At 50.8% G+C, this 16446-nt stretch overlaps 1 protein-coding gene across 2 annotated transcripts in view; it reads left to right on the top strand.

Moving 5' to 3' along the window:
* The first annotated feature begins 6273 nt into the window (after positions 1–6273).
* The window catches only part of DRC1 (dynein regulatory complex subunit 1), a 43916-nt gene continuing 33743 nt past the window's right edge, over positions 6274–16446 (top strand). Inside the window, exons 1-3 of one of the 2 annotated variants that reach the window (XM_051843123.2) lie at positions 6285–6507; positions 7694–7867; positions 15399–15486. In XM_051843123.2, coding sequence (XP_051699083.2) covers positions 6353–6507; positions 7694–7867; positions 15399–15486 — 417 coding nt within the window. In that variant the 5' untranslated portion in view covers positions 6285–6352. Of the gene's footprint in view, positions 6508–7693; positions 7868–15398; positions 15487–16446 lie in introns of both variants that reach the window. The other variant, XM_051843124.2, reaches the window with a different exon arrangement.

Genomic DNA, 16446 nt, shown 5'->3' with positions numbered 1-16446 from the left:
TTTGGACCACAGGCCTTCTTCACCTTGTACAGTGTAGTAAAAGAATACCCTTTGCTTCTGCATTAGGGTCCTGTCCTGTGTTCTAGGGGCTCTTTTACTTTAAAATGGGCTCTGCCCTCTTTCTGTTGCGTCACATGAATTTGAAGATTGTTTTGTGCCTCTACTCTATGGCGTTGTTTCCCGATGGTGATCAAGGATGATGCTACAGTCAGTTCGTTGCCCTCGTTAGGTGGACGAAAGCTGCCAGCTGTGGGGGTGTGCGGAACCTGAGCCGTCAAATCTGCCATGTCCTGCCGACCCTCCTGTTTTACAGTCTCTGTCTGGAAAGTTTGTCCTGGAAGCCCAGCTAACACGGGACTTCACGACCAGTCGCTCTGTGCGTTTATATCATGCCAATTAATCTAAGGCTTCCCAAGGATACAAGGTATTTCAAGCTTTCATGCGCTGTCCTGGACAAGTTCACACCCCAAGTTTCTCCCCGCGCACACGGAGCTGCCTTCTGGGGAGCATGTATTGGTCACACACACGTTTTTCTGTACTTTCAGAATCGAGTGCCTTAGCCAGGCTAGAGGTTTGCATTGTTTCTGCTGACCAAAATAACATACATAAGTAAGAGGTTTCTTTTTAAGCTTGTCAAAATTAATTCCCTTGTGTTTGAGGGGGTGGAGAGTTTGGGATGGAAAACCTTGAATACTTGGATAGAGTATGCTAATGCTGCCTTTTGTAATCCTTTAATAATATTCATAAGCTTGGTGCAATTCCAAATGTTCTTTCTCCATAAGTAGATAGTAGATACAGTTTATCTGTTTTGATCTTAAGCATAATAGAGTGAATAACTCCCAAATAAAAAACTAAATATTCTTCCATTTCAGTATGATTAAAATACTTTTAATTCTAGTTTTGAAAAGAAAATTGTTGCCTGCGATGTTATAGTACTGATTTAATACCAGTGTGTCATTTATTCTGATAGGAACTGGGAAGAGGAGTATATGTCTAGAATTAGCCACATTCTGAGTAGATGCCAGGAGAGTATTGATTATGGCCAGAGCCTGGGCGCTGGGGGATATACAAAGGAAAAAGCAGGCCCAGTACCCACTTCACCGCAAGGAGGGACCATGTTAGTGCTCTAGGAATTCCAGAGTTTCCTAAATGTCCAGTTTTCCAAGAACTCTGTTCTCATTCAAAAAGCTTTTGGAATGTACCTTGTGTTCCAAAGCAGACTTTGATTCTGTGACATCCGGAGACCAAAAAGATAATCCAAAAAATAGGTGACCTGCTTTTCCCCCTTGGATTTAACTAGGAGCCTGCTGTCATCCTTCCTCTTCGTTCCTCGACTCAGCTGGCCGGCACGTGGGGCGCAGACAGCCCGTCAAGCCTGGCGTTGTTGCTTCTCGGTCTCACTGCAGTCAGAGCTCCGTGGTTGCCTTGGGTCTCAGGCTAGTCCAGGACAGGGAGCGTGCCAGGGGGACCAATGTAAACGTGAGGGGCTGGAATTTCCACTCTTGGGTCTGCCACAAGCCAAAAACAGTACAGAAATCTTTGGTTGTGTTGATGCCTGTGTTCAGAATGGCCTTATCTTGACCTTAATTCTGGGCTGATTAAGCCCTCTAGGGAATCTGTGAAGTCAGACCAGAATTTTCTTTATCCCATGAGGTGTCTTTATAAGGCAGCATGCTCTTTCTTGAACACCCTGTGGGTGAATAACCTTAGTAAATTAGCTGCCAGTGCTAGAACCTTCCAGGAAGAATTTTAATGAGTATGCTACGTTTGAAGCACTTTGACACGCATATTGAAAGTGACAGTTTTAACAGGAAAATGCTGTTAATCACTGTGAAACTTGATGATGCTCTGGGCATTTTAGGAAGCTTAGGTAAATTTCTCGTTTTCTTTTATTAATTATGTAACCCACATGATTTCTGTGTTTCCATTTCCATCTCTGACAGTGGTACGAGTGACTGACGTTGGCAAGCACTTACTTTAGGGCATATGCACAATCATGGTGTCTTTAACTTTTCCAGAGAAGGTGGTGATGTTTGCTTCTTCCTTGCATGGAACCATGGGAATTAGGTTTGTTGGCTAATTCATTTCCGCCATCTTCCACAGTGCAAAATAAATGTAACCTTACTTTTTAACTTGCATGCTAGGAATATGCTTTGCTCTTTAATAAGTATGCAATAGATAGTAATGTAGCTGTAGCTGGCCTTTTATTTTTTAAAGCAAGGATCTGCTCTTTATCAGACAGATCTTAAGTTAACATTTAGGGTAATGAAAGAAATGTTGCCATAGTAACCCTGTCATAGTTAGCCTTGGCGAGGGGGTTGTGTTGCATTTGGTAGGAAGGCCAGATTCCCAGAACTGGGAAGTGCCGCATGAACTGATTTTGGCATATTTTAACAAGGACTTGTCTCCAGGCAAATTTTTTTGGAAAAACAAAAAGATTGCTTTGCCTTCTATAGACTGTTCACCTTGTCTTGTTCCTTAGGGCGTGTGGTTAGAAAGGCTGTGCGTCAGAGCAGGGCCGCTTCCAAAGCCTGCGTCCTGGGCCCTGGCCGCAGGGTAGCTCAGCGCTGCGCAGAGTTGCGCTCTCTGCTGCGTGCAGCCTGAAGCTGAAGCTGGACACCCGCTGGCGTGGAGATGCCTGAGGCTTTTTAACTTTCTTCTCTTGAGACTCTTCTATATGGATAACAAAATGAGAATTTATTTGGGTTTTTATTAAAACGTACACAATTTGCCATGAATTCTAGATTCTGATTTTTTTTAAAAAATTATTTAGTTGAGAGGCAGAGAAAGAGAGTGCTTCCCTCTGCTGATTCACTCCGTAAATGGCTGCAGTGGCTGGACAAGGGTCCCAGCTGGGAGCCAGAACGCAGTCTGGGTCTTCCAAGTAGGTGGCAGGGGCTGGTACTTGAGCCATCACCAGCTGCCTCCCCTGAACTGCATTAGCAAGAATCGGGAGTCGGGAGCCAGAGGCAGGAATTGAACACAGGTGTTTAGACGTGTTCTGACCTGTGTCTTGGCTGCCATCCTAAACACCAGCCCCACGCATTCTGATATTCCTGATAAGCACTTTTTAGGACCTCAAGAGTAAGTTCTTGGGGCCAGCCTTATGGCATAGTGGGTAAAGCTGCCGCTTATGATGCTGGCATCCCATATGGGCACAGGTTTGTGTCCTGGTTGCTCCATTTCTGGCCCATGTGTTTGCACCCCTGTACCCACATGGGAGACCTGGTTGAAGCTGCTGGCTTTGGCCTGGCGCAGCACTGGCCATTGTGGCCATCTGGGGAGTGAACCAGCAGATGGAAGACCTCTCGCTTTCTCTACCTCTCTGTGCTCTCTGTGTGTAACTTTCAAATAAATAAATCTTAAAAAAAAAATAAGTAAATTCCTAAACTGGAACATGTTTAGTTGAATTGTAACCTCCTGTAATGAAGGTTATTTTAATTTTGCAAAAGGTGTGAATGCTGTATTACAAATATGTTTGAATTACTGTTATTCAGTATTGGACTTCGCATTTAATTACTAATTGAGACTGCTCACCATACTAACTTTTTTGTAGGTTATTTTGTTTGCATACTTGGCCAGGTTGGAAACAGCCATTCAGGGGACAGAGACTCGGCTATGCTTAATGATTTAGTCATTTTGAAATGTGCCAAGAAGGCAGTATTCAGTATTGAACTCCAAATACCAATTTTTTTTTTAAGTAGTGTTTCCTTTGGGTAACCAGGAAGGCAATGAATAATCGCCAAGATGGAACTCTGCTGCCGCCCCCCCCCCAGTGTAATAGATTATATGTGTAGCCAGTTGTAGAAAAGGAAATAGATACTTTGTGATTAAAGTTTAGGGCCCATGAGCTAAGAATAGGTGGTAGGTGTCCTGGCCACATCCATTATTGATGTGCTTAGCTTGTCCCGTTGCAGCCGGCTTTCTGTGGTGTTCTGCAGCAGCAGGACAGTTCCATTCCCTCTCGGGTACCCAGAAGCAGCACCACTAGAGCAAGTGGCATGTGTTTGCTACAAGTAGCCTGTAGCAGAGAGGAAGATGAAGAGGAGCCTAAAGTCTTTTATGTAGTTTAATTGAACCTGTTAGTAATTGGTCTGACTAGGACTTGCTGTGTTCTTAGTAAATTAATGTAGCATTTATTTAATATGGTTGTGTGTGCTGTGTGTATATAGGCACATCTAATATGTACACATATACTCCCTGCATATGTATGTATGATATATTCTTGTACACATGCAGTCTACTCTTGATTATCAGCTAAACGGTAAGCCTTTGTCCGGCTGTTTCTTCATGTTGACTTAATCCACGTGTGGCCCATAACTCAAGCCTCTTCCTGATCTGGAGCTACAGTCTGTCTTCCAGTTCATCTCAGTCCTTGCAAGAGGCCCTTTGGGTATGTCACTTCCTGTTTCCTTTTAACCAGGGATTATGTGAGCCAAAAAGATGGCTGCCTGCACTTCGATTGAGGCTGCTGGGTCTGCGTGAGGATGGGCCCCATTTCTGGCCACAGGGCAGCTATGGGAGCAGTGATGGGGAGAACTCTTAACTCTCAGAGAACTCAACTTCATACTTGCTCCAGTGACTTGGCTGGGATGTTCAGATAAGCTGATGTGCTACGGAGTACAACAGTGCATTGCAATGTTCTGTTTGCGTTTTCTGTATTACCGTGCGTCAGTGCCAGCCCAGATAATCAAGACTTGACTGTTCCTTGTCACCAGATTCTGGAAGCCTTGCCCTTTCAACTGGATTTATGTTTATTTCTGTTGTTGTGAAACCCAAAAGTAATGCAGTAGGTTTTAATTTTAAATTGTTTAATTCTTTTATGGATAAATATTTATTGTAATAAAAGTAAAAGTAAATAATTTTTAAATCCTTTTAATTGTTTTCAACTTGTCTTTCTTTGTTTATCCTTGGTAGGTTTCAAAAAGGGAGGAAAAATAATTTCCAGCCACTTGTCTTAGGGACGAATGATTATTTTAAAGCAGAAACACCAGCCTGCTTGCTCCTGGGTGTTCTGTGAGCCCATGATGTGTTTCGGAAACTGGGGCACAGGGCAGGCGGCAGCAGCTGCTCCTAGCCCAGGGCTCTCCGCCTCAGAGCCCGGGCGCTGGGCAGCCTGGTCCTTGCAGCACGTGTGTGCAGCGGTAGGTGGGAACCGCTTTGGGACCAGCCGTCTCCCTGGTCATTGTTCTCTGCCCCATCAGGTCACACCTGATTCTCCCTGTCTCATGGTCTCCCCCTCCTAGCCACAGACGTGCACACACATGTACTGCTTCTCTCGGGAGGGATGGTGGGAACCCGGGCCACAACCAGGATGAGCTCTCTACCTTGCCCCTCTGATTCCATGGTCCCCACATTACAACCAAAGGACAGAGATTTGGCCGGGCCCCTGACGCTTAGAAGCAAACTTGGAAAAGTTAACTTCAAAAACCCACTCGCTTTGCCGCAGGGTGGGTCTTACAGAGGGCTTCTCTTGGCCTCACAGGTAGCTGTTAGTGGAGTCGGCAGACAGTGTGCTGTCCTCGGGAAGTTGTGACTTGCCCAAGGTGTCCTGCCAGGGCTAGGGCTGGCACCCTCATTCTCTCCCTTTCCTTAGACTCCCATGAACTCAGACCCCGTCCCACGGTGTCCAGGTGGGTAGTCAAGGTTAATTCTCAGTGTGAACACTTCCGGTTACTGGTAAGATAGGAAGCGCGCAGGAAGTCATGCCTTTCAGAAGACAGCGCTTGGGCGTTTCATAGTGCATCTGCATTCCCAGCTCGGGCTCCCTCCCCTCTTCCCGTCTCCCCGTGATTGCAGGTGGGGTGGTTGCTAGGTCTAAACATACTGGTGGCAGGTGGTTTCACATTCTAGAAAGACAGGGCCTGCATGCATCTAGTAGGAGCTCCGAGCTGATGGCGAATGCTGGGTGCAAGGCTCTTGAGTTCGCAGAGCCGGCCAGTTACTCTGGATTCTCCACCGGGGAAGCCCAACACCTGCATCTTGGCGCTAGCGCGGCACGTGACTTACTGTAGGCAGGCTGTTAGAGGTAGGACGACTCCTGCGATGGATGGATGGCGAGTTAGGGTCAGTCAGTAATGAACTCGGTCCAGCTAGCCTTCCAGAATGGGTGAGCCTGCACAGTCTCCGCTGTTGGGCCCGGGCCTTGGTGGGGACCAAGCCGCGAGTCGTCCCAAAGGCAGGGGAGGGGCGCGCCCCCAGCCTGGGCACCACCACCCCGAGAGCGACGGGCGGCTCCGGAGGAGCTGCGCGCGCAACCAGTCGCGCCGGGGGTGGGGGTCAGGTGACTGCCTCCCCTTAGCAACGGCTTGTTCGTAGCAACCGAGCGGCGGTGGGGTGAGGGGACCCCGCCATGAATCCCTCAGTGTCCCTCGGGGTCCTGGAGCAGAATGCGGAGGAGCACGTGTCCACGCCGATTCTCGGGCCCTCCATATATTCCGATAACCCGCAAGAGCGCATCCAGGCCCGGCGCCTCCGCATCGCGGCGCGCCTGGAAGCCCGGCGGCGGTGAGCCGGGTCGGGGCGGGCCGGGGCGGAGCCGGGGACGCGGTGCGCCGAGCAGGGGCCGTGCGCCCAGGGCACGGAATTAGAAAACGTTCTTTCCAGAAGTGTCCTGCAGAATAGGTGCGGGTTGTTAAGACCTTAAACCTTAGAGTCAGACTTGCGCAGGCGCTGAGGGTCCACGTGTGCCCTGGGGCCTGGCCTGCCCTCCTGCAGGCGATACTTAGTGGCCCTGGCCTGTGGCTCCTTCTGGTTACAGGGGGCATCTCTGGTTGTGTGACCCTGATAACCGCACCCTTCTCTGGCGTGTCCCCTGTCAGCCACCAGGGCTGGGGGCAGCAAGGGGCTCCTGTCAGCGTAGCTTGCTCAGCGGGATGGTGACCGCTCTTCCGGTCTGCTGGTCATTAGTTGCCCGGGTACCTGCTGTCACCTGTGGTTCTGTGGGAACCGAGACTTCTGGCCTTGGGGTCGCCAGCGCTGTGGCCACGGCAAACAGAGTCCCCATTGGGTCTCTAGAATTAAGTGGAGCCACGGAAGCCCCCGCACCCTTGTATTTGTTCCCTGCTGAGACAGCCACGTAGTAGTTTCTGGCTCAGGGCAGTGCCTGCATTCTGGGTTCTGGACAGTGCCTCCAGGCTGGGGCTTCAGCCGGGCCTCAGGCTGGCTATCTTGGAGGGTCTGCCGTGTGACACAGGCCTCCTCCGCCCTGCTTGCGTGTGAACTGGGTCACCTGGTCAGCTTGTTGTGTAGGACGCCATGCCTGAGGCTCCCTCAAGGCCCTGGGTTGCGGGCTTGGCCAAGACTCGTGGGTGAGTTTCACTTCCATGCAAACTCCGTGGTCCCCTGTGCCACCTGGATCTGTGACCGCTGGGGAGACTCACTGCTGGCCTGAACTGGCGAACCCGGACAATCTCTCCATAAACTAAATGCGGGCTGTTTTTTCTTCGGGGGTGGTGTGGGAGTCCTGCTGAGCCACAGGGGTCTGTGTGGAGCAGATATTCCCAGCTCATGGCGCCTGGTTTTGGGAGCCTGCTCTCGGGGTCTACCTCTCCAGCTGTCTTCTCTCTGCCAGAGCTCAGGCGCCTGCTGGTGCTGTTTCTACAAGGTGCGTAGTTCTCTGCTGCAGATGGCACAGTCTTGCTCCTGAATTCTAGGACCTGTGCCAAGAATCTCTCCCCGGGGTCTGCCCTAGGCTCCACGTGGCGCCTCGTCTGCTCACACCTCCAGACCACAGTCCGTGGTCCCCTGGCTTCTTGCAGTGTCCTCTCCTGCTCCAGGCACCGCTCAGAACTGGCAGCTTCTTATGTCAGCCTGAGTGGTCCAACAGCCTTGAACTTCCCTCTCTGGGTAGAGTCTGCCAGACACGGTAAGCTGTCTTTTGTTTACCGGAAGTCCCGGCGTGCCACCAACCACTGGGCCCCCAAGAACTTGGCAGTGTGATGGGGCTGTGTTGGTGGAGTCGGCCACCCTCCTTCCTTTGCCACCCCTTGCTGGTCCTGCCTGGTTGCTGTGGTGCTGGCGCCGCAGGCTGGCCTTGTTTGCTATGGTGTGGTGCCGTAGGCTGGTAGATGTCTTAGGCGTTTCGGGGCTTCTGCTTCCTGTCCCAGCCGCTCAGCTCTGCTCTTGGCAGTCTGGAAACCAAGGGGCTTTGTGGACACTGACTTTTGTATATGTTCACATAGCGCAAAATGGGCTTCTTTTTGATTTTTTTGAAAGAAAGTTAATAGACTTTTTTTATTTATTTATTTGAAAGAATTACACACAGAGAGGAGAGGCAGAGAGAGAGAGAGAGAGGTCTTCCATCCCCTGATTCACTCCCCAATTGGCTGCAACATCTGGAGATATGCTGATCTGAAGCCAGGAGCCAGGAGCTTCTTCTGGATCTCCCACGTGAGTGCAGGGGCCCAAGGACTTGAGCCATCTACCACTGCCTTCATAGGCCATTGGCAGGGAGCTGGATTGGAATAGGAGCAGCCCGGACTAGAACAGGCACCCATATGTGATGCTGGCACTGCAGGCAGAGGATTAACCCACTGCACCACAGCGCCAGCCTACCCGAGCCCTTCTGATTGCGATGGCAAAGACTGCCCCATCAGTGGACGTGTTCCCTGGACCTGAGGCCGTACTCACCGACTGCAGCAAAGCTGCCGCCCTCAGTAGCCGCTCTGTTTGGGACTGCATTTGGTTGAGCTTGCGATGATGGACAGTCATGTTCCCAAATCCACCCTCCTGCCATGAATTAAATGGAGATTTGGTAGCGCCCACCACTCTTGCATCCTTGGGATCTTTGGGAGTGGCCCTTGTCCCCTCCACCTCCCCGGGCGGTGGCACTGTGTTTTGGACAGTGTACTACAGAAGTTCTGGGAAAGAAAATGTAGCATGCCCTTCCATGCAGCCTTTGACGTCCCCTCGTGTCCGGGCCAGTGTCCCAGTGCCTGTTTGGTCTTCCCCACCAGGCCAGCTCCTACCCAGTGCCTCCTAAGGTGGAGTTCTCACACTGTTAGTCCCAGTTACACTCTGGTCACCTGAGAAGTGACTGGTGGTGGCATCTGTGGAGTTAGCAGGCCCTGGGTAAGGGGATTTGGGCCTGTGTATGCCCCCACTGTATCGGGGTGAGGGCATGATGGTACTTTGGGTCTCTGGGTATCAGTGGGAACTCAGACCCTGTTCTCATGGTCCTGCAAGGGTCTGGGTCTCCCCCTTCCTCTCACACAGTCTCCTGAGATGGCCACAGGCTCCCTCGGCCTGAGGAATGACTTGATTGGATTTGATCTTCAGAGCCCCTTGGTGGTTCTTAGGGGAGTGATTTGGAAGAGCCGGAAGTCAGGGGAGGAGACGGTTGAGAGGCAGTTGCTGTGGTCCTGGCGGGGGAGGAGGTCTGGACTCATTACTGGCCGTGGGTCTGGTGCGAAGCTGATGGTTTGGAGTTGGAGGGACTTTCTGACGGGTTGGCTGTGGAGATAAGAGGGGAGAAGGAAGGATGCCTGGGCTGCTGGTAGCTGGTAGTGCCTTTTCCTGAGCTGGTGCAGGCAGTGAGGAGGAGATGGGGACACACGTTGGGTTTGGAACACATTAAGCAGAGCAGATTTTTGTGAGATGTTAAAATTGAGATGTTAGGCGATTGGCTGTGGGTCTTAAACTCAGAAGAGGATTCTGGATTAGACACACTGTGTGGAGAGAGCAGCACTACAGCTGAATTTACAATAATGACGCCCTGGCCTGAGGCACCAGCATCCCATATGGGCACCCATTCGAGACCCAGCTGTTCCACTTCTGATCCAGCTCTCTGCTGTGGCCTGGGAAAGCAGTAGAAGATGGCCCAAGTGCTTGGGCTCCTGCACCTGCATGGGAGACCCGGAGGAATGAGAATGAATTAAATTACATTGGGGAAGGGCTGAGAAGAATGGAGAAGAGCTCAAAGTCAACTTTTTTTTTTTTTTAAGATTTATTTATTTATTTATTTGAAAGGCAGAGAGAGGGAAAGAGATGGCTTCCATCTGCTGGTTCACTTTCCAGATGGCTGCAACTGCCGGAGCTGCGCTGATCCAAAGCCAGGAGCCAGGAGCTTCTTCCAGGTCTCCCACCTGGGTGCAGGGGCCCATGCACTTGGGCCATCTTCTACTGCTTTCCCAGGCCAGAGCAGAGAGCTGGATTGGAAGAGGAGCAGCCGGGACTAGAACCGGCGCCCATATGGGATGCCGACGCTTCAGGCCAGGGCTTTAACTTGCTGCGCCATAGCGCCGGCCCTGACTGGTATTGTGTGAAAATGATCTTTAGACAGTGTGCCCCTTTATTGCTGTGGTGCTCACAGCTCCAGCTGCCTGGGCCTTGTTATATCATTGAGGTGTTGAGTTATTTTTTTTTTTAAGATTTATTTTATGTATTTGAAAGGCAGAATTACAGAGATAGAGATATACAGAGAGAGAGAGAGAGTGAGAGATCTAACTATCTGCTGGTTAAATTCCCAAAGGACTGCAATGGCTGGGGCTGGGGCTGGGCCAGGTTGAAGCCAGGAGCCAGAAGCCTCATCTGGGTTTCCCATGTGGGTAGCAGGGATTTGGATCAGAATGGAACAGCCGGGACTAGAACCAGCGCCCATACAGGATGCTGGCGTCGCAGGCAGTGGCTTTAGCGGCTACGCCAAGGCGCCAGGCCCCTGAGGTGTAGTTTTAAGGAGAGAACTGGGAACAGGCTGAAACATCATATAAAGAGACAGAATAGAAATAACATGTTGAAGCCCCTGGAACTCCCAAACTGTAGACGCTGGAGTTGAAGTTCCCAGTGTCTAGGGAGAGATGGCTGATGGAATGATCTGCATCTGCTTGGACCATGATCAAAATCCCATGAAAATAACGCTGAAAGGGGTTAAGTAGAAACGCATACACCCACACAGTCAGGAACGGGAGAACTCAATGGCAGCAGAATTTTGGGATCTTGGAAGCACAAGGATGTTTGGAAAATGGCGTCGTGATTCAAGAATGTGGAACTCTAAGCTGGTGATGAAGGCGGCTGAGAACTCCTCGCGTTTGCTCTGTGGCAAACTTTCCTCCCAAACAAGTGGAGGTGAAGAAGGGGACAGAGGTGCCGGCGCTGTGGTGCAGTAGGCTAAGCCTCTGCCTGTGGTGCTGGCATCCCATTGGGCGCTGTTGTGAGTCCTGGCTGCTCCACTTCCGATCCAGCTCTCTGCTGTGGCCTGGGAAAGTGGTGGAAGATGGCCCAAGTGCTTCCATGCACCCACATGGAAGACCCTGATGCAACTCCTGGTTCCTGGCTTCAGATTGGCCCAGCTCTGGCCATGTGGCCATTTGGGGAGTAAACCAGCAGGTGGGAGTCCTCTCTCTCTCTCTCTCTCTCTGCAACTCTGCTCCTCAAATGAAAAAATAAAATCTGAAGGAAAAAAAAAGGTGCCAGAATTGACAGGATAATCAGTAGTGAGGTGCACAGAACCCTTCTCCGCCTTGCCCAGGGGATGTGAAGCAGGGGCCGGGGTCTGCGGGCTGCTGGACAGAGAGGAGCCAAGAGCACTGCCCTGAAACCAGTTGAGAGGCAGGTGAGGCCCTGCAGGAAGAAAGGGCACAGCCACCATCAGCGAGGGTGACGTGGTGACCACGACAGGCGGACAGGATGCTGTTAGCAGGAGGGTTCAGGGAATGGAAACCAGAGAAGGCTGGGGGGCAAGGTGATGGACTTGCTAGGAGATGGAGCACAGAGAGAAAAGACAGAGAAGGTAGAGAAGAGGTTTTACACACTTTACAGACTGGTCCAGGAGACATGTCCTTCCCTGAGCTGGAAGGCAGGGGCGAGGTGGGCAGGGAAATTACATTTAATGTGATTTATTTTATTTAACCTAATATATAAAGATATTTTTATATGCAATCAGTATAAATTGCATTCATGAGATACACTTGTCCCTTAGTGCCCATGGGGTTGGTTCCAGGACCCCCTCAAATGCCAAATCTGCAAATGCTCAAGTCCCTGCATGAGGTGGCAAGGGGGTGGCGCTTGGCCTGGTGGTTAAGGTGCCGGTGAGGAAGCCTGTGTTCCGCACTGGAGGGCTGGGCTTGCTCTCCAGCTCCAGCTGTCGGTTCCCGCTTCCCGCTAATGCCGACCTAGGGGGGCAGTGGTGACGGCTCGAGTAGTTGGGTTCCTTCCAGGTGGGCTCCCAGGTTGGGTGCCAGCCAGGGGTCGTGGTGGGCATTTGGGGAGTGAGCCGGTGGAGGGGTGTGCTTTCTCTCTGTCTCTTCCTCCTTCCTTCCCCACCTCCCTTTCAAATAAAAAGTAACATAAAGAAAATGGTATTTGCATATACCTTAAATGTATCCTCTGATACACTTTAGGTCATCGAGGTTACTTCTGATTCCTAATACAATGTAACTGCTTTGTAGAGAGTTGTTGTACTGTATTGTTTAGTGAATAATGACAAGAAAAAAATAGTCTGTACATATGTGGTAAAGATGAAATTTTTTCTTTTAAAATAAAATATATATATGTATATATTTGAAAGGCTTAACAACAGAGAGACAGGGAGGGAGGGAGTGAGAGAGAGAGAGAGAGTGGCTGCAATGTCAGGTCTGGGTCAGGCTGAAGCCAGGAGCGAGGGACTCCATCTGGATCTCCCACATGGGTGCAGGGTCCCAAGCACGTGGGCCATCCTCCACTGCCTTTCCAGGCGCGTTAGCAGGAAGCTGGATCTGAAGCCTGCAGCCAGGACTCAAGCCTGCTCTGTGATAAGGGATGCTGGCGGTGCAAACTGTGCCACAATGCTGGTCCCCCATTTTTTGTTTCTGATTTTACTTTATTCCATGATGCTTAACTATTGAATATGGGAGACTTGTTGTGTATTGTATTTGTTGTTGTTCAAAGCCTTCAAAATCCACCTCGTATGTGTTTTACGTAACACACTTCAGTTTGGACCACCCGCCGTTCAAGTGCTTAGTAGCTCCGTGTGGGTAGTGGCTGTGATAGTGGGTGGCACAGGGCTAGGCAGTCAGAAACGATGCCTAAGAGCAAGGGGATTTAAGGTGAAACTAGGGAGACCTGGACCGCATAGGCTTTTTTCCCCCTTTTCTTTTTGAAGCACTGATTTTGCTCTGGGAAGCCGTGGGAAGGGATCAGGGGAGGCGGAGGTGAGCTGGAGGTCAAAGTGTAAAGTCACGGCATGGGCGCACGTTGAGTGGTGATGAGACGCTGTTAGCCGGGCAGTGCCTGAAGACCTGACAGAGGGAACAAGGAGTCTTCATATAAGAGAGCCAAGACCAGGTTCACTAAGAGAAGGGATAGGAGTGAGATGACAGAGGGTTTTGGGGCTGGCCTTGGGATGCGGTGGGCTAGGCTGCGGCTTGCAACACCAGCATCCTATGCTGGGGCTCTTGTTCGAGTCCCAGCTATTCTGCTTCCAATCCAGCTCCCTGATAACACACCTGGGAAGGCAGCAGAGGATGGCCCAAGTACTTGGGCCCCTGCCATCCATCCATCCATGTGGGAGACCCACATGGAGTTCCTGGCTCCTGGCCCAACCAGTAAACCAACAGTTGGAAGATCTCTCTGTCTCTGTAAAACTCAGCCTTTCAAATAAATAAATCAATCGAAGCCAGGAGTGAGGAACTCCATCTGGGTCTCCCACGTGGCTGGCCATCCTCTGCTGCTGTCCCGGGCCTACCAGCAGCAGGGAGCTGGGTCGGACGTGGAGCAGCCCAAACTTGAACTAGCGTCTGTATGGGATACTGGGGTCACAGGTGGCGGCTCTACCCACTGCGCCACACGCTGGCCCCAAATACATAAATCTTGAAAAATAAAGAAATGAACAGGTTTAAACGCAGAATGGTGACTGAACTCTTACCTCAACAGTAGTGTCACATTATGCAGAGCAGAGCTGGACTTTGAACAAACAGGTTGGGGAGGGAAGTCAGAGAAGAAGGAGTGAGATAAAGGGAGCTGCTTGCTTCATGGTGGATGGTGAGGCCATAAAGCAAAGGTTTTATCTTCCCGAAGGCAGCGCTGGGAGTCCTCATGGCCACTGCGTGCCAGGGGAGAGTGGGGCCTCCCTGACAGGTGGTGTGGGGTCAGCAAGGTTCCCTCATGCCTCCTCCAGGAAGTCCACCATCTGGAACCTGTCTTTTCCCTTCCTCTTTAGACCCATGTCTTGACTAAAACACACACACACACATGTAAAATTCATGCAGTACAAAGTGTAGAAAACAGAGGTCCTCAGTCATGGAATTCCCTTTCCTTAAATAATTAGTGTTATCTGTTTATCATGTATTCTTCCAGGAAAGTTCCTATGCATATATGAGGGGTCTCCAAAAAGTTTCATAGAAAATGCATATTATGAAAATGCTGTGCATAAATTCCATAATTTTTTGCACCCAAATAAAGTTATCTGGGGCTGGCACTGTGGCTTAGTGGGAAAAGCTACCACCTGCAGTACTGGCATTCGATTTGGGTGCCGGTTCGAGTCCCAGCTGCTCAACTTCTGATCCAGCTCTCTGCTATGGCCTGGGAAAGCAGCAGAAGATGACCAGGTCCTTGGGCCCCTGCACCCAACTGGGAGACCTGGAAGAAGCTCCTGGCTCCTGGCTTTGGATCGGTACAGCTCCCGCTGTTGCGGCCACTTGGAGAGTGAACCAGCCATGAAGATTCCCGCCCCCCTCTGTGAACTCTTGCCTTTCAAATAAATAAATATTTTTTTAAAAGGAGAAAATTCCTGAAGATGGGGTTGTTGAGTCAGAGGGGAGGCCTGTGTGTATTTTTGAGAGATTTTGCCAAATGGCCTTTTACCCTGGTTGTTACACGCTACCTTGCCACCGGTAGAGTGTGTGTGGCTGGACACTTGCACCCTAGGCCCATCCCCATAAGACCCACCTTTAACAACCTATTTTCTAGGTAATGATACCATACGATACTTCAGTTTCTCTGCTTATACGTGAAGCCAATTGCATTTGCAAATGCCTGTTTTCTATTTGTATTTCTCTTTTAAGTTGCCTGTTCTTATCCTTTGCTACTTTTTCTATTTGATCTTTCTCTCTCGGTCTCTTTCTCTCTCACTGGTATTGCTTTTAAGGAACTCTTTCTATTTTAAGGGTTATAAAATTTCACCAAATAGCCTTTACCAGTTTATTCCTTGACTTTCAAGGATAAACATTTTAAATTCTAGGAAGCAAAACTCTGTCAGTCTTCTTTTTACACTTGACTTTGATCTTATTCAAAGAAGGGCTGTCTACGCTAAGCACACACAGACCTTCTCCTGTGTTTCTCTTGGTGTTTTTATGGTAGTGTTTTTTAGATATTTAAACTTTCGCCCCATGGGGTGTATTCTGTGCTTGGCTAATGGGCCCTAACCCTCTGCCTGCAGAACTCCAGTCCTGGAGGGGACTGTGACGCTCTCTCTCCTCTCACAGGGAAGCACTTGGAGAATATTTAGATGGTAAGAAGGAGAGTGAAGAAGAGCAAAGCAAGAGCTACAAACAGAAGGAAGAAAGCAGATTGGTATGAACTGTGGGAGCTGGGTGTGATATGACTCCCACACTGGGGGAGGGGTTGTGCTGGGTGTGACGTCAGGACTCCCACACTGGGGGTTGTGCTGGGTGAGATGTCATGACTCCCACACTGGGTGGGGTTATGCTGGGTGTGATGTCAGGACTCCCACACTGGGGGAGGGGGTTGTGCTGGGTGTGATGTCAGGACTCCCACACTGGGGGAGGGGGTTGTGCTGGGTGTGATGTCAGGACTCCCACACTGGGGGAGGGGGTTGTGCTGAGTGTGACATCAGGACTCCCACACTGGGGGGAGGGGATTGTGCTGGGTGTGACATCAGGACTCCCACACTGGGGGGAGGGGATTGTGCTGGGTGTGATGTCATGACTCCCACACTGGGGGGAGGGGATTGTGCCGGGTGTGACGTCAGGACTCCCACACTGGGGGTTGTGCTGGGTAAGATGTCATGACTCCCACACTGGAGGGGGGTTATGCTGGGTGTGACGTCACGACTCACACTGGGGGGAGGGGGTTGTGCTGGGTGTGATGTCAGGACTCCCACACTGGGGGAGGGGGTTGTGCTGAGTGTGACATCAGGACTCCCACACTGGGGGGAGGGGATTGTGCTGGGTGTGACATCAGGACTCCCACACTGGGGGGAGGGGATTGTGCTGGGTGTGACATCAGGACTCCCACACTGGGGGGAGGGGATTGTGCTGGGTGTGATGTCATGACTCCCACACTGGGGGGAGGGGATTGTGCCGGGTGTGACGTCAGGACTCCCACACTGGGGGTTGTGCTGGGTAAGATGTCATGACTCCCACACTGGAGGGGGGTTATGCTGGGTGTGACGTCACGACTCACACTGGGGGGAGGGGGTTGTGCTGGGTATGATGTCATGACTCCCACACTGGGGGGAGGGGTTATGCTGGGTGTGACGTCAGGACTCCCACACTGAGGGAGGGGGTTGTG

The sequence above is a fragment of the Oryctolagus cuniculus genome, chromosome 2 (genome assembly GCF_964237555.1).
Source record: "Oryctolagus cuniculus chromosome 2, mOryCun1.1, whole genome shotgun sequence".
Lineage (NCBI taxonomy): Eukaryota > Metazoa > Chordata > Mammalia > Lagomorpha > Leporidae > Oryctolagus > Oryctolagus cuniculus.
This window is presented reverse-complemented; position numbering and strand designations above follow the sequence as displayed.